The sequence below is a fragment of the Oryctolagus cuniculus genome, chromosome 8, assembly GCF_964237555.1.
Source record: "Oryctolagus cuniculus chromosome 8, mOryCun1.1, whole genome shotgun sequence".
Taxonomy (NCBI): domain Eukaryota; kingdom Metazoa; phylum Chordata; class Mammalia; order Lagomorpha; family Leporidae; genus Oryctolagus; species Oryctolagus cuniculus.
Window position 1 is genome coordinate 88221013 of NC_091439.1, and position 18094 is coordinate 88239106.

General features: G+C 40.7%; 1 protein-coding gene and 2 pseudogenes across 5 annotated transcripts in view; 1 reads left to right on the forward strand and 2 right to left on the reverse strand.

The window, feature by feature from the left end:
• Positions 1–18094, forward strand: part of CNOT6L (CCR4-NOT transcription complex subunit 6 like) — a 121606-nt gene that overhangs the window by 69596 nt on the left and 33916 nt on the right. For all 5 annotated transcript variants that reach the window (XM_008267694.3, XM_002717095.5, XM_051820197.2 and 2 more), the window contains exons 5-6: positions 6495–6584; positions 16650–16718. In XM_008267694.3, coding sequence (XP_008265916.1) covers positions 6495–6584; positions 16650–16718 — 159 coding nt within the window. The remainder of the gene's footprint in view (positions 1–6494; positions 6585–16649; positions 16719–18094) is intronic.
• Positions 309–1972, reverse strand: LOC100349937 (tubulin alpha-1A chain-like; annotated as a pseudogene).
• LOC108178034 (large ribosomal subunit protein eL33 pseudogene) lies at positions 3098–4713 on the reverse strand (annotated as a pseudogene).

Genomic DNA, 18094 nt, shown 5'->3' on the forward strand with positions numbered 1-18094 from the left:
TTCCCTGCTCAGTTCCTGGCAAAGGTTTCAACAGGACCTATTCCCGAACACCTGCTCTCTCTCTGTCTCTTACTCTCTCGCCCTCTCCCTCTCTACCCCAGGCCCGTTGGGCTTCCCCAACCTGACAATATACCTTTCCTCTAACTCTTGGTGTGTTTTGTGGCAGCCTTGAATCTGCCTTGACACTTTAGATATTTCGCCTTTCTATGTAAATTTTAGAATCTGCTTATGATTTGTGCTGGAATTTTTATTGGGATTGTATTGAATAGGTAGATCACTTTGGGGATAATCAATGCTTCAATCTTGAGTTTTTTGTTTTTTGTTTTTTTTTAATTTATTTAAGACAGGGAATACTTTATTCAAAACCCATCAGAGAAATGAACCGCTTGGGTCCCCGACAAAGCATTCATTTTTCAAAGCATAACTCAGTAATTGTATATGAGAGCATACACTGCTACATACAAATTAACTGATCAGACCCCAAATTTCCACTGTTTAAAACAGAAAAAGCTTCCCTGTAAAAGCAGCACCTTTGCGACATTTTTAGTATTCCTCTCCTTCCTCCTCACCCTCACCTTCAACAGAATCCACACCAACCTCGTAATCCTTCTCCAGGGCAGCCATGTCCTCACGAGCTTCAGAAAACTCTCCCTCTTCCATGCCCTCCCCCACGTACCAGTGAACAAAGGCACGTTTGGCATACATCAGGTCAAACTTGTGGTCCAGGCGAGCCCAGGCCTCAGCAATGGCTGTGGTGTTGCTCAGCATGCACACAGCTCGCTGCACCTTGGCCAGGTCTCCACCAGGCACCACTGTGGGAGGCTGGTAGTTAATGCCAACCTTGAAGCCAGTGTGGCACCAATCCACAAACTGGATGGTACGTTTGGTCTTGATGGTAGCAATGGCAGCATTGACATCTTTGGGAACCACATCGCCACGGTACAGCAGGCAGCAAGCCATGTATTTACCGTGGCGAGGGTCACATTTCACCATCTGGTTGGCTGGCTCAAAGCAGGCATTGGTGATCTCTGCTACAGAAAGCTGCTCGTGGTAGGCTTTCTCAGCAGAGATGACAGGGGAAGTGGATGCGGGGGTAGGGCACCAGGTTGGTCTGGAATTCTGTCAGATCAACATTCAGGGCTCCGTCAAACCGCAGGGAAGCCGTGATGGAGGATACAATTTGACCTATCAACCTATTCAGGTTAGTGTAGGTGGAGGCGCTCGATATCGAGGTTTCTATGACAGATGTCATAGATGGCCTCGTTGTCTACCACGAAGGCACAATCAGAGTGCTCCAGGGTGGTGTGGGTGGTGAGGATGGAGTTGTAGGGCTCCACCACAGCTGTGGAAACCTGGGGGGCTGGGTAGATGGAGAACTCCAGCTTGGACTTCTTGCTGTAATCGACAGAGAGGCGTTCCATCAGCAGGGAGGTGAACCCAGAACCAGTTCCCCCACCAAAGCTGTGGAAAACCAAGAATCCCTGCAGGCCCGTGCACTGGTCAGCCAGCTTGCGAATTCGGTCCAGGACGAGGTCAATGATCTCCTTGCCAATGGTGTAGTGCCCGCGGGCATAGTTATTGGCAGCATCTTCCTTGCCCGTGATGAGCTGCTCGGGGTGGAAGAGCTGGCGGTAGGTGCCGGTGCGAACTTCATCAATGACCGTGGGCTCCAGGTCTACAAACACGGCCCTGGGCACGTGCTTGCCAGCGCCCGTCTCACTGAAGAAGGTGTTGAAGGAGTCGTCTCCTCCCCCAATGGTCTTGTCACTTGGCATCTGGCCATCGGGCTGGATGCCGTGTTCCAGGCAGTAGAGCTCCCAGCAGGCATTGCCAATCTGGACACCAGCCTGGCCGACGTGGATGGAGATGCACTCACGCATGGTTGCTGCTGCGCGCGGAGGCCGAGAGGGAGGCTGCTGCTTCTTACAGCGCGACTCTTAGGCGGTCGATGTAAGAGAACCTGCGGCTCAGGCGGTGGCGGCTGCCTATATACAGCCCGGTCGCCATGGAGATGGGCCGGGGCCCAATCTTGAGGTTTAATATTGAGTTTTTCAATTCAATATAGCTGCATTTATGTAGATCTTTGATGTTTTCTACTTTTTAGTATGCAAATTGGAAAATATTTTTTCCAGATTTTTACATACAATTCGATGCAGTTTTTTTTTTTTTTTTATGAGGATTTTTATTTATTTTCTTGACAGGCAGAGTGGACAGTGAGAGAGAGAGACAGAGAGAGAAAGGTCTTCCTTTGCCGTTGGTTCACCCTCCAATGGCCGCCGCTGCAGCCGGCGCACCGCACTGATCCGATGGCAGGAGCCAGGAGCCAGGTGCTTTTTCCTGGTCTCCCATGGGGTGCAGGGCCTAAGCACCTGGGCCATCCTCCACTGCACTCCCTGGCCATAGCAGAGAGCTGGCCTGGAAGAGGGGCAACCGGGATAGAATCCGGCGCCCCGACCGGGACTAGAACCCGGTGTGCCGGCGCCGCAAGGTGGAGGATTAGCCTATTGAGCCACGGCGCCGGCCTTCGATGCAGTTTTAAAATTTATCTCAGTCCTTTTTTTCCACGAACTTTCTTTTTTATGATTTATTTATTTATTTATTTGAAAGGCAGAGTTACAGAGAGGCAGAGGCAGAGAGAGAGAAATCTTCCATCTGCTGGTTCACTCCCCAAGTGGCTGCAACAGCTGAAGCCAGGAGCCAGGTTCTTCTTCCAGGTCTCCCACGCATGTGCAGGGACCTAAGCACTTGGGCCATCTCCCACTGTTTTCCCAGGCCATAGCAGAGAGCTAGATCAGAAGTGGAGCAGCCGGGACTCTAATCAGTGCCCATATGGGATGCTGGCACCACAGGTGGAGGCTTTACCTGCTATGCCACAGTGCTGGCCCCACTATTTGATACATTTTGATGTTGTTGTAAATAATACTGCTTGTTAAGTTTTAATTATTCATGTTTCAGAATTAAACCCAGTTTGTAAATTGATCTTATCTTGCAGTGTTTGTAGACTGGTCATCTATGAGAAGAGATCATTTAATTTCTTCCTTTACAATATGTAGTTTTTTTTGTTTTGTTTTGTTTTTTGTTTTTGTTTTTCTTACAAGAGAACAAATCCACTTTTATTTATTTACTTTTCAATAGTTTAAATCCTTGAGGGGTACAGCATCACACGGATTCTGTGTCCAATGGCCTTCGCAGGAAGGTTGCTTCGGAATTTGGCATGAACCATGCCACTGTTTCCGTGAGCGCGAGTTACCTTTCCCCAGATTACTCTGGTTTTGTTAGGTTTGCCACCAGGAGTCACTGTGTTGTTCTTTGCCGTGTACACATAAGCACACCTCTTGCCCAAGTAGAATTTCAGTTTCATCCCGAGCATAAACACCTTCAATTTTAAGCAGTGCCGTGTGTTCCCTTTGGTTCCAGAGACCTCGCTTATAGCCAGCAAAAATGGCCTTGCCCCACAGTCTTCCAGATATAGCTGCCTTCTAGAAGTCCTGCTCCCTGCAGGCCTCCACAGGCTCCAAGATGGCGGAAAGAGACAATATGTAGTTTTAGTTTCTTTTTCTTGCCTTATTACACTAGCTAGAATCTCTGGTACAGTATTAAATAGAAGTGGGATAGTATACATCTTTACTTATCTTGATTGTAGAGGCCATCTTTCAACATCAGCATTAATTGTAGAGTTTGATAATTTTTCCTTCTGTTTCACATTTGTTGATGGTTTTTGTCACTGATGCAAGTTTTGGAAGAGTTTCCAAAACATTGCTGTAATTGCTTTCTTAATGATTCCTTGAGGTTTTTGTTTTTTTTTTTAATAAAACCATATGTGCTTGTAATTTTCTCTGTTGAAACATTTAACTTCTAATTCATTTGTTTTTCTTTTTAAGAGATGCAGGACATTGAGATTATCCCTTTTTGTCTTTTTTCCTCTTTGTGTCTTTAAGTGTATCATGTCTTTTGTAGATAGTATATAATGATTTTTTTAATGAATTCTGCTAATCTTGATGTCTTAGTTCATTTTATGTTGGTATAACAAAATCCTACAGGCCACTGCCAAGTAAGGAGGTTTGTTTGGCTCATGATTCTAGCAGCTGAAAGATTCAAATACCATAGTGCTGGCATTCTGATGAACATTCCCTGATTGGGTCACAAAAGGATAGAGAAGCAGAAAAGGGATGCATCTTCTGCAGAAGAGGCTAAGCATGTTAGATGGCCTTGCTTCGTACTGTTCCATTCTTGCTAGAAGTAGTTCAGTTCTGTGAGAACCATGTTAACTACGTGAGAACTATGGTGTCCCGTGACCTAATTACCTTCCTCCAACCTCTACCTGTTAAAGGCGCCACTGCTTCAACACTGGCCCATCCATTTTCATTTATGTAATTACATTTATTTAATTTCTTATAAAATAGGATTTATTACTGCCAATTTGCTATTTGTTTTCTGTCATATGTCTTTGTTTCTGTATTCCTCAACAAAGCCTTGTTTTGTGATCAATATATATTTGCTAATGTACTAATTTAATTCCTTTTTATTTCCTTTGCTGTATTATTTTGATTTTTATGCTAAAAGGTTACCTTGGAATTACAATAAACATCTCTATTAGTCAGAATTTAATTTAGATTATTGTCAATTTAATTTCAATAGTATTAAAAAAGTTGTATCTATAGTTCCATTCACCTCTTTTGTGCTGTTATTATCATAGTTACGATCTTCATACATGCTGTGCACATCAACATAGATGTATAATTATTGCTTTATATAATTGTCTCATCAGATAAAAGAAAAAAATTAAAAATACATTTTTGCTTTCTTTTTTATTTACTGCCACTCTCAACTATTTCATTTAGAATTGAGTTACTATCCAGTGTCTTTTCATTTCAGCCTGAAGGAACTCCTTTTAGTATTTTTTGAATAAATAGTTTGTAGTGACAAACCTAGTCGATTTTTGCTTATCTGGGAATGCCAACCTCTCCTTCATTTCAAAGTCCGTTTTTTTCCAGTTCAAAAATTCTTACTTGACAGTTTTTATCCCCTTAGCACTTAGAACATGTTTTACTGCTTTCGAGCTTTTCATGGTTTCTGATGAAAAACCAGCAGTTAATCTTACTGACGAATCTATACATGATGAATCACCTTTCTTGTTACTTTTTGGATTCTCTCTGTGTGTATTTTAAAGATTTATTTTATTTATTTGAAAGGGAAGGAGGGAGGGAGAGACAGAGACAGAGAGAGAGAGAGATTGGGGGGGTGTCTCTTACATCACTGGTTCACTCTCCAAATGGCTCTAGCAGCTGGGGCTGGGGCTAGGCCAGACTGAAACCAGGAGCCAGGAGCTTCATCTACGTATCCCATGTAGGTGCAGGGGCCCAAGTACTTGGACCAACTTTCATTGCTTTCCCAGGCACATTAGCAGGGAACTGGATTGAAAGTGCAGCAGTGGGGTTTTGAAAAGGTGCCCATATGGGATGCTGGCATCACAGGCGGAAGCTTAACCTGCTATGCCACAACACCGGCCTTTCTCTCTGTATTCTTGTCTTTTTCCGAATTTTGTTATAATTTATCTAGGTGTAGATCTCTTGCATCTCATCCTACTTAGAATTTAGCCTCTTGGATACATGTATTCATGGTTTTCATAAAATTTGGGATGCTGTGAGCATTTTTTCTAATTTTTCAATTGTTCTTTTCTATCTTTACCTTCTGGGACTCTTCGCTTTGCAAATGTTGGGACCCTTCATGGTTCTCTGAGGCTGCATTTGCTTTTCTTATTTTTTCTCTTAGGTCTTCAGACTGTACCAATTCAACTCAACTATCTTTTAAAAACTTACTCATCCTTCCTTTTACCTGCTGAAGTCTGCTGTTGAGCCCTTCTAGTGATTCTTTTTCTTTTCCTTTTGAAGATTTGTTTGTTTATTTGAAAGAGTTACAGAGAGGCAGAGGCGGGGGCGGGGAGGGAGGGAGGGAGATAGGTTTTCCATCCGCTGGTTCACACCCCAAATAGCCTCAGTGGCCAGAGCTGGGCTGATCCGAAGCCAGGAGCTTCTTCTGGTCTCCCATGTGGGTGCAGGGGCCCAAGGACTTCAGCCATCTTCCACTGCTTTCCCAGGCCATAAGAGCGCTGGCATTCAGCTTAGCCCACTATACCACAGCTCCAGCCCTTGATTATTTTTCACTGTATTTTTTTACTTCATGATTTGTTTGCTTCCTTTTTTGTAATTTCTATTTCTTTTTTGATAGTCTATCTGGTGAGACATTATCTTTGTAATTTAACTCTTTAGATATGGTTCTCTTTAACACTTTGAACGTACAGATGCTCCTCAGCTTACAATAGGACTGTGTCCTGATAAACTTTAAATTTATACAGTTTCTTTAAATGTGTATATAATCAGGTTAAATATAGTAGAATTCAGTTTGGAAAATTGATATCTTACTTTATAGAGTGCATTTTTGTTCAGTCTTGCAATGTTAAGTCTTATAGTTTTTATTTTTATCTTTTACTTTAGGCAATCCTTTATCACAGGATATTCTCAACTTGTACCAGGACCCAGATGGAACCCGAAAGCTACTGAACTTCATGCTTGACAATCTTGCAGGTAACTATTAATGACAAAGCAGTAAACTGTACAAATGTATTTTTAAATAAACATTCATTTATGTATTTTGAAGGCAGAGTTACAGAGAGAAGGAGAGACAGAATGAGAGACAGAGAGAGAGAGAGAGAGAGAGAGAGAAAGATCCCTTTCATCCACTGGTTTGCTTCCCCGGATGGCTGCAATGGCCAAGACTGGGCTAGGCCATACCCAGGAGCCAGGAGCTCTGCCAGGTGTCTGGGTCGTTCATGTGGACTTTCAGTGCTGTCCCAGACACATTAGCAGGGAGCTGGATTGGAAATGGAGCAGCTGGGACTTGAATTGGCGTCCTTATGGGATGCTGGTGTCACAGGTGGCAACTTAACTTGCTGTGCCAGAGCACCAGCCTCTACAGATATTAATAGCACATATATCAGATATTGCCTAAAAGCATGTGACTATTTTTTATAACTGTTTGTAGAGTTGGAGTTTCTGCCTTTAGTATGATGTTCTTTTCATGTTCTGAGTGTTTTCTGTTTACTAAGAAATATGTTAAGAACTTAAGTTACCTTAACTTGTTTAATCTTTCTAAGAACCTAGGAGGTAGGAATTTTTTTTTTCAGAGTTAATGGAAAATATATATTAAATAAAAACTGCATGGATTTCATAAGTCTTTGTACCAAAATTCATTACTTTGAATTTCATTTTCCCATGAGCTTTAGATTGTTTCCAGTCTAAAGGCTCATAAGTAGTTGATGTAACAATAGAAATTATCATCATCCCTGTCAAGATCTACTTATTATCATGATGTAATTTACTTTTTTTTTTTTAAACTTTTATTTAATGAATATAGATTTCCAAAGTACAGCTTATGGACTACATTGGCTTCCCCCACCCCCGCGATGACTTCCCTCCCACCCGCAACCCTCCCCTTTCCCGCTCTCTCTCCCCTTCCATTCATATCAAGATTCATTTTCAATTTTCTATATATACAGAAGATCAGTTTAGTATACATTAAGTAAAGATTTCAACAGTTTGCGCCCCCATAGAAACACAAAGTGAAATATACTGTTTGAGTACTCGTTATAGCATTAAATCTCAATGTACAGCACATTAAGGACAGAGATCCTACATGAGGAGTAAGTGCACAGTGACTCCTGTTGTTGACTTTACCAATTGACACTCCTGTCTATGGCATCAGTAATCTCCCTATGCTCCAGTCATGAGTTTCCAAGGCTATGGAAGCCTTTTGAGTTCTCCGACTCTTATCTTATTTAGACAAGGTCATAGTCAAAGTGGAGGTTCTCTCCTCCCTTCAGAGAAAGGTACCTCCTTCTTTGAAGACCTGTTCTTTCCACTGGGATCTCACTCACAGAGATCTTTCATTTAGGTCTGTTTTTTTGCCAGAGTGTCTTGGCTTTCCATGCCTGAAATACTCTCATGGGCTTTTCAGCCGGATCCGAAAGCCTTTAGGGCTGATTCTGAGGCCAGAGTGCTATTTAGGACATCTGCCATTCTATGAGTCTGCTGTGTATCTCGCTTCCCATGTTGGATCGCTCTCCCCTTTATTTATTCCATTGGTTAGTATTAGCAGGTACTAGACTTATTTATGTGCTTCCTTTGACTCTTAGTCCTTTCATTATGATCAATTGTGAACTGAAATTGATCACTTGGACTGGTGAGATGGCATTGGTACATGCCACCTTGATGGGATTGAATTGGAATCCCCTAGTATGTTTCTAACTCTAGGAGGTAGGAATTTTTACTCATTTTTTACAGATCTAAATTCTGAGATTCAGAGACCAAGCAGTTTACACATAGTTAAAAGGGGTGTAAAATCAAAAAATTTTTTCTCTTAGTTACAAAGATATGTATTTTTTAAAAAATTTATTTGACAGCTAGAGTTACAGGTAGTGAAAGGGAGAGACAGAGAAAAAGGTCTTCCACCCACTGGTTCACTCCCCAAATGGCTACAAGATCTGAAGCCAGGAGCCAGGAGCTTCTTCTGGGTATCCCACGCATGTGCAGGGGCCCAAGTACTTGGGCCATCTTCCATCCTTGGGCTTTCCCAGGCCATAGCAGAGAGCTGGATCGGAAGTGGAGCAGCTGGGACTTGAATAGGCATCCACATGGCATACTGGCTCCACAGGCAGAGGATTAATCTTCTGTGCTACAGCACCACAGTGCCAGCCCACAAAGATATGTATTTATCAGTTGTTTCAATTTGATACAAATTACTTGGAACCTACACATTTTATATATTTTTTTTAATGAATGAAATAACTATAGGTGATCATCAGCTTACAGTGTTTTGGACTTCATAATAGAGTGTGAAAATGTGCCCATGCAACCATTCTTTTTCACTTTCCGTTGTATTTAATGAGATAGTCAGTATTTAATAAAATAGGCTTTGTGTTAAATAATTTTGCCCAACTGTAGGCTACTTTAAGTGTTCTGAGCATGTTTAGGCTAGGCTAAACAGTGATACTTGATTAGGTTAGGTGACTGAGGATATTTTCAACCAACAATGGGTTTATAGGGCTGTAATCCCACTATAGGTCAAGGAAGATTTGTAGTTCAGTGCCCTGCACGTTGTGGAAAATTTGCAGGCAGGCATCTAAGAACACTAGAGTTATGTGACTAAAAGGATTGTATTCCAGATGCATGTTTATTTATATAGCAAGAGTTTTTTTAAGTATTTGACTTAAGACATTTTTGTGTTTTATTGAAGCACTGAAAATGTGGGTAAAAGTATGAAGATATCATTAAGTCAGTTATTTTTCTTGGGATAAAGTCTTCCAAAGTACAGAGTTCTGAAATAGGGCTCAAGAAATTGAGAATTAAAGCATAGAGGACATCATCACAATATTTTAGACATTCCCTCCCCCACCTTGTAGAGTTTATGATAAGGTAAAACCAAATTAATATGACCTAAAAAGTGTTTGGGCTGAAAAGACTAGAAATTGGTGAAAGAGAATTAAGCAAATTTATTGTTGAGATCTTTTTAGTAGGAGTATGTGGCCATTTGAGCTAAAATTAAATACCTCACTTGTCTATACAGATACAGCCAGTTGACCTTGACATATGCTATGTGTCTGTTATTTCTAATGAGTTCTTTGTGTGTTTTATACAAGTTATTTGTTGGTATATGTATTGCAGATACTTTCCTCCTAGCTATTGCTTGCTATTCCTTCTCTTACTTTATCTTTTGAGGAACAGAAAAACTTAAACATACTTCAATTTATCTATCCGTTCTGTTAGGGATACTGCTTTTGTGTCCTCTTTAAAAATTTTTCTCTACCATAAGGTCATGAGTATAGTCTTTTATGCTATTATTTAGAGACTCTAAACGTTTTTTTAAGATTTATTTATTTCTTTGATAGTCAGAATTACACAGAGAGAGAAGGAGAGGCAGAGAGAGAGAGAAAGGTCTTCCATCCGCTGGTAACATTTGGAGCTATAACCTTCCTGGAATTGATAAATTGTGTGAGTTTTTGCACACGTAATATTGACCAAGCAATTTGTTGATAAGATTATCCTTTCATTATTGTTTTTAGTTTATTCTTTGTCATAAATTCACTGTTAGTATAATGTATGGGCTTGTTTCTAGAGTCTCTATTCTTTCTCATAAGTCTTTTTTTTCATTTTTAAATTTTTAATTAATGAGTGCATTTTTATACAGATACAACTTTAGGAATATAGTGGTTTCCCCATAACCTCCCCCCTGCCTCCCATCCCACCTCCCATTCCCTCTCCCATCTCCTTCTTCGTTATGGATCATTTTTAGTATGACTTTATGTACAGAGGACCAACTCTATGCTAATCATAGCCTTCAGCAATTTGCACTCATGCCCACAAACAACATATAGAGTACAGTTTGGGGAGAGAATTTGCAGTCAATTCTCACATTACAATTCAATAGGGACAGAGGTCCTATGTGGGGAGTAAGTGCACAATGACTACTGTTGTTCCTTTAACAATTAACACTCTTTTTTATGACATCAGTGATCTTCTGAGGCTCTTGTCATGGGCTGCCAAGGCTATGGGAGCCTTTTGTGACCATAGACTCCGCCGGTATTTGGCTTTCTCATAAGTCTTATGGCAGTATAACAGTGTCTCTAATTATGGTAGCTATATAAAGTCTTAAGATCCAATAGAGTTAAGTTTTCTCCCTTAATCTGATTGGAAATAGTCTTGGCTAGTTTTGGCTCCTTGCTGCTTTATCCTTGTATAAAAGTATTTCAAAAAGTTCATGAAAAATGGAATTAAACCATAAGTTTATTTTGATGCAGTTTTGAAACTCATCCAGTGTTTACTTGAGAACACATTTTCTGTAAACTTTTGAAGATACCCTATATTTTCATTATAATTATTAGAATCAAGTTTTCATATCTACTGTCTTTAAAATGTAGGAGTGTTATTTGGGGTTGTATTGAATCTGTAAATCACTCTGGAAAGAATTGACAAGTTTACAAGGTCTTATTCCTCCATTTGTGTCTTGTATAATTTCTCTCCATACTGAGTTTAAGTTTCTTTGTAATAGTCTTGTATGTTTCATATTTATCCTAAGTATTGACTGCTTTATATGCTGTTATGAATAGTCTTTGTAAAAATAAATCTTAACTGTCTTAAAAGTTGGTTTTTTATATTTTTATTTATTTATTTTGAGAGGTAGAGTTACAGAGAGAGGGAGAGACAGAGACAGAATTCTTCCAACTGCTGGTTCACTCTCCAGTGGCTGCAGCGGCAGGAGCTGGACCAATACGGAGCCAGGAGCCAGTAGCTTCCTTTTGGTCTCCCATGTGGGTGCAGGGGCCCCAACACTTGGGCCATCTCTTCTTCATTTTTTAAAGATTTATTTTATTTATTTGAAAGAGTTACAGAGAAAGTAGAGACAGAGAGAGAGGTCTTCCATCTGCTGGTTTACTCTCCAAATGGCTGCAACAGCTGGAGCTGAGCCAATCCAAAGCAAGGAGCCAGGAGCTTCTTCCTGGTCTCCCACGTGGGTACAAGGGCCCAAGGACTGGGACCATCATAATGCTGCTTTCCCAGGCACATTAACAGGGAGCTGGCTTGGAAGTGGAACAGCCAGGACTTGAACAGGCACCCATATGGGATGGTGGTGATGCAGGCTGGGGCTTTAAGCCATTGCACCACAGCATTGGCCCCTGGGCCATTTTCTACTGCTTTCCTAGGCCATAACAGAGAGCTGGATTGGAAGAGGATCAGCCGGGACTAGAACCAGCGCCCATATGGAATGCCATCACTTCGGGCCAGGGCTTTAACTCACTGTGCCACAGCACCCCCCCCCCCCTTAATTTTAAAAATCGATTTATTTATTTGAGAGAGGCAGAGTTACAGACTGAGAGAAGTCTTCCATCCACTGGTTTACTCCCCAAATGGTCCCAACAGCCTTAGCTGGGCTGACCCGAAGGCAGGAGACAGGAACCTCCTCTGGTTCTCCCTCGTGGGAACAGGGGCTCAAGCATCTTTGCTATCTTCCACTGCTTTCCCAGGCCACAAGAAGAGAGCTAGATCAGAAGAGGAGCATCTGGGTAAGGAACCAGCACCCATATGAGATGATGGTGCCACAGATGGAGGCGCAACCTATTACTCTACAGTGCTCCAGAGTTTTCTAAGGAATTTGTAATTATTTGTTCAAGGAGATGGATACTCTCAAATCTGTCAGATAATTTCAACATCTGATTCATGTAGTGTTAATGTCATGATAGACTCTTCTCACTATTAGTTGTGATTTTCCTGGTTCTTAATATGACCAGTGATTTTTATGTGTACTCCAGGCTTTTTGGATGTTAAGTTAGGTGACTCTTATCATTTCTAAGTCTTCAGTTGTGGCAGACAGTTGCCCTGTTTAGCTTTAGCATGTAGGTGTTGTTCTCGCTTCCAGTTTTAGCAGACACCTCCACTGTGGGCAAAGCAGGCCCACTGCTGTCAGCCAGTGTCAGATATCGGATGGGTTGCCACTTAGAAGCTGGAGATACTGCTTTTATTAGAATGGATCACTATTATTTTTTTATGAGAAAGTAGCCCATGTAACTATTCTGATATTTAGTCTTATTATTGACCAGATGGCTTCGTCTTTTAAAAATTGCCTTTAAATATCTCACATGAAGGGGCTGGCCCTATGGCCTAGCTGGTTAGGCCATGGCCTGCAGTGCTGGCATCCCACTTGGGTGCTTTTGAGTCCTGGCTGTTCTACTTCTAATCCAGCTCCCTCCTGATGCTCCTAGGAAAGCAGTGGAAGATGGCCCATGTTCCTGGGCCCTTGCCACTCACGTTGAGAGACATGGAAGAAGCTCCTGGCTCCTGACTCTGGCCTGGCCTATCCTTGGCAGTTACAGCCATTTGAGGAGTGAATGGAAGATTTCTTTGCGTCTCTCTCTCTCTCTCTCTCTCTCTCTCTCTCTCTCTCCTCTCTCTCTCTCTCCCCCCTCCCCCTCCCTCTCCCCCTCTCCCTCTCCCTCCCTCCCTCTCTGTAACTTTGCCTTTCAGATAAATAAATGTTTAAAAAAAAAACTTACAAGACTATATTATTAACCTTGTTAAAATTCTTGTTAAGCTACAATTCCCTTTGTCCATTACCTTTTATCTCAATCTATCCCATGTAGGTAATCATGATTGTAAGCTGGATGTATATATTTGTGCTTTTATTAGACATTGATTTATGTACAAAACTTACACCAGGAGAAATTTTATATTCTAAATTTTTGTGCTTCTAGAATTTTCAAATAAATTATAATTTTATTGTATAGCTTTCTACTTAATTAAAAATATTATTTAATTGAGAGGCAGAGGAATGCAGAGACAGAAAAACAGATAGCTATCACTCCTCAAAATGCCCACAATTGCTAGGGCTGGGGCAGGCCAAAGCTGGGAACCACTGACTAAATCTGGGTCTCCCACCTGGGTGGCAGGGATTCAGCTACTTCATCTATGACATGTTGCCTCCTAGAGCTTGCATTAGCAGAAGATTTGAATTGGCAGCAGGGTTGGTACATGAGCTGTTTTTTCTACTTTTCACTCAGCAGTTTTCTTTGGATATTTTTCTACTTTTAACACATATACAGACTTCAAAAATTTCTATAAACTTCAGAAAGTTTGTAGAAATGCTTATTAGGAAAAAGTTGCACAAATTTCAAAAGTTTTTTTATGCCAATATAAACATGTTGTAATTTTTCTATGAACTTAAAAGAAAAAAACTTGTCTTTAAACTTTGAGAAGTGTAGATAAAGACAAAACTCTCATACACTGGTTCACTCCTGCAATGGTTGAAGGTCTGAAGCCGAAAACACCATCTGGACTGTGATGTGGATTCCAGGAACGCAAGTACTTGAGCCACCACTGACTGCTGTTTCCCAGGGTCCTTGTTAGCAGGAAGCTGGAATCAGGAACCAGAGCTGGGTATTTATTAAAACCCAGGAACTCTGGTGTGGGGCATGAGCACATTGACTGGCATCTTAATTGCTAGACTGAACCCCTGCTCCTCCATGAACTTTTAAAAATACTATGATGTGGTGCTGGAATTGAAGCATAGCCGGTAAAGTTGCCTCCTGCCATGCCAACATCCTATGTGGGTTCAGGTTCACGTCCCAGCAGCTCCACTTCTGATCCAGCTCTCTGCTATGGCCTGGGAAAGCAGTAGAAGACGGCCCAAATCTTTGGACGCCTGCGTGTGGGAGACCTAGAAGAGGCTTCTGGCTATTGGCTTTGGATTGGTGCAGCTCTGGCTGTTATGGCCATCTGGGGAGTGAACCAGTGGGTAGAAGACCTCTCTCTCTGCTTCTGCTTCTCTATAACTTTGCCTTTAAATCTTTAAAAAAAATTACCCTGATGTATTTTGTGTCTTTTCATCTGTACCATAGATTTCCTTAAAATGGACATAATTTAGCCATTTCACCTTTGCTTTTGTTATGAAAAACAATGCTGTGATGAATACTTTTTAAACATTCTGTTTTAAGCAGAAGGGGCTCATCTCAGGAAATAACTGCTAGATATGGGAACATGGCTTTTTTAAATTTTAGAATATGATGTCAGTTTGTTCTCCAGGTAGTTATATGAATTTGTATTCACACAGCTGTACATGCAAAGTAGCTGCTTCCTGTCACTGTCACCAACTCTGGATATTATTAAATTTTAAAAAAGTTATGTCAAAGCATCTCATCTTTTTTTTAATTTTCCTGGTTACTGGTGAGATTGAGAATCCTTTCATATGTTTTTTGCTATTTGGATATTGTTGATGAATATATATTCTACTTGCACTGATATGTTGTGATATGTTAAGATTTGGGAACCACCAAGATGTTGACATTAACTTATTTTATTTTGAGAATTTCCTTGATCTCTGAGTTTTTAACATTTTTTTTTGACAGGCAGAGTTAGTGAGAGAGAGAGACAGAGGTCTTCCTTCCGTTGGTTCACCCCCACCAAATGGCTGCTACGGCCGGCGCGCTGTGCCGATCCAAAGCCAGGAGCCAGGTGCTTTCTCCTGGTCTCCTATGCGGGTGCAGGGCCCAAGCACTTGGGCCATCCTCCACTGCCTTCCCGGGCCACAGCAGAGAGCTGGACTGGAAGAGGAACAATTGGGACAGAATCTGGCGCCCCATTCGGGACTAGAACCTGGTGTGCCGGTGCCACAGGCAGAGAATTAGCCTAATGAGCCACGGTGCAGGCCCATCACTTTTATTTGAAAGGCAGAGAAACAGCTAGAAAGATCTTCCATCCACTGATTCATTCCCCAAATGTCCACTGTAGCTGGTGCTTGTGGGCCAGGCCAAAGCCCAGAGCCTGTAACCCAATTTGGTTTTTCTCCGTGACAGGGACCCTTCAGCCTCTCAGGATGTGCATTAGCAGGAAGGGGGAGTTGAAAACAGAACCAGGACATGAACCCAGGCACTCCAATATGAGATGAAAGTTAAATCTTAACTGCTGGGCCAAATGTTCACTCTGATTTGTGAATTTTTAACTACGCCACCTTATGTAGGTTTTGCTGAGAATCCAAGAGCTAGAAACTTTTTTTTTTTTTACTACTATTAATTTGATTTGTATATATGACTTTTCATTTTGGAGACAGTTGCCATGATTCTGGAATGGTGCTCCTAGCAGGTACAGTGTGGTTCTAATATTCAGTACATTGAGTCTGTTGGATGAATTATTTGCGCTCCTGTGGTAACCTTTGTTTCTTTCCTGGCAGAATACAGAATATGTGATTAAATGTTCACTCTGAAAATATGGCTGCTAAAACAAAATAACAGACTTTAGGAACACTAAAATGGTTTAGTAAAGTAATACTTTTTAAGATCTGGGACTACTATGGTCAAAATTTCTGGCTGGATGAGGATAGGGTGTTTTGTTTTAAAGGAATACATTTCTCAACCACTAATAATATGGGTAAATCTATAAACTTGAATCAAGTTGTCCTGTAAGTAAATTTTTTAGAAGGAAGAAGAAAAGGTAGCAGTTAAATCTTAAATCAGTGAATTTTCTTTCATCTGGTAATTGGATGGCATTTAAGTTCTATAATATTGATAACTACATCTGAGCATTTAATGTTTAACCAGTGCCTTCCTTTTTCTATACAATGTAATTCCAGTCTTATCTGTTTCTCTGTGTTGACATTATAAAAGAGTAAAATCAGAAAATGAGAGCCCCTTATGGAAATTCAGTTATTTTTATTATACATTTATATATTTCTCTATTATAAAGATGTTTGAGTGTTTTGATCCATTAGTGTGTTGGAACTTCACATAGCTTTGATTTCTCTGTGGAATAAAGCCAAATGAATACAATTTACATATAAAATTAAGATGAGATTTACTTAATGTTTTAAATAAAAACTTTTCATAAATACTTTGGAAATGTCGTTAATTCGTTCAGCATTTCTTCTGTTATTCTCTGCCCATCTCTTCTTAAACTTCTTATGGTTCTAAATTGTTTATTAAATTTCATCATTAGATACTTACGTTGATTTGTGGACCATTATGGAGGCTGATTTTACATTATTAAAAAAAGTAAAACTGATTTTAGAAAATATAAAATTAACTTACATCTACAAAAAATTTTTTTTTTCAGTTCATCCAGAGCAGCTTCCTCCGAGGCCATGGATTACATTAAAAGAACGAGACCAAATTCTACCATCAGGTAGTTTTTCCTCATTCTTCCTTGACTTTGTGTCAGAAATACTTAAATACCATCAGAGCTTCGTGATCTATGGATAATAAGCCTTTGTTTGACCTACCATTTATAGATGAATTTAAAAATACTGATGGGTAGAAAGGCCTAGGTGCAGGTGTCTTGTATCTTTCACAGTGAAGGAGCTTTTGGTTTTAAAATTAGTCCTTATAATACAGCTTTTGAAATGGCATCTTCCCACTGAGAATTGAATGGTCTAAGAAAAATAATAAGAATGAATTTTTTTCTGGAAAGTTTTTAAGTACTTAGGCACTTACCTTTCTTGAGAGGTAGGCTGATAACTTTTTTAGAATATATAGAAAGATTTGTTTGTTTATTTAGAAGGCAGAGTGACAGGGAGAGAAGGAAAGACAGAGCCAGAGTGAGCTTTCATTTGCTGGTTTCTTTGAATATATTTCTCATCATCTGAAACTGAACCAACATCAGTCAAGTGTTCCTTAACCTTAGGTTCTTCACATCTTTTTTGAATAAATAATTCTCATTTATTTCTTGCCATTGGTCTCACCAAGGGTTTGTTTTTTTTTTTTTTTAAATAGAAATACGTGGACGCTGACATTCTGACTCAGTCTGGACACAGTGCTTGGAATCAGCAATTGTTTTTGCTTTTGTTTTAAGTTTGCCAAAGTGGTTCTGATGGGGAAGCAAGGCTAGAGGATAACTGATGAAGATTAGAATTTTTTCCGTATTTTAACATGCACATGCCTATGAATTACTTGGGAATTTTGTTAAGCTATTCAGCAGTTACATTTTGGTTAAGCTATTCAGCAGTTACATTTCAAAGCTCCCAGGTGATGTGTAGCTGATGCTACCGGTCCTTAAAGTACACTTAAAGCAAACCATCTTCTCCTATTAGTTTGTTCACAGTCCATTTATTATTCAGGGTCATTACAAAAATTATTTGAGAGAGAGACAGAGGAGAGCTCTCTTCACTGTCCAAACGCCTGCAATGCCAGGCACTGGGCCAGGCTGAGCTGAAGCCAGGAGCTGAGAACTGAATCATGTGGGTGGCAGGAACCAACTACTTGAACCGTCACTCCTGTCTCCAGGTCTGCATTAGCAAGAGGCTAGAGGCAGGTGTTGGACTCAGGTACTCCGATGAGATGAAGGCATCTTGGTCTTTTTCTTTTCTTTTCTTTCTTCTTTTTTCTTTTTTTAGATTTATTTATTTATTAGAAAGGCAGTTACAGAGAAGCAAAGGCAGAGAGAGAGAATGGTCTTCCATCCGCTGGTTCACTCCCCAAATGGCCGTAATGGCCGGAACCAGGAGCCAGGATCCTCTTCTGGGTCTCCTATACGGGTGCAGGGGCACAAGGACTTGGGCCACC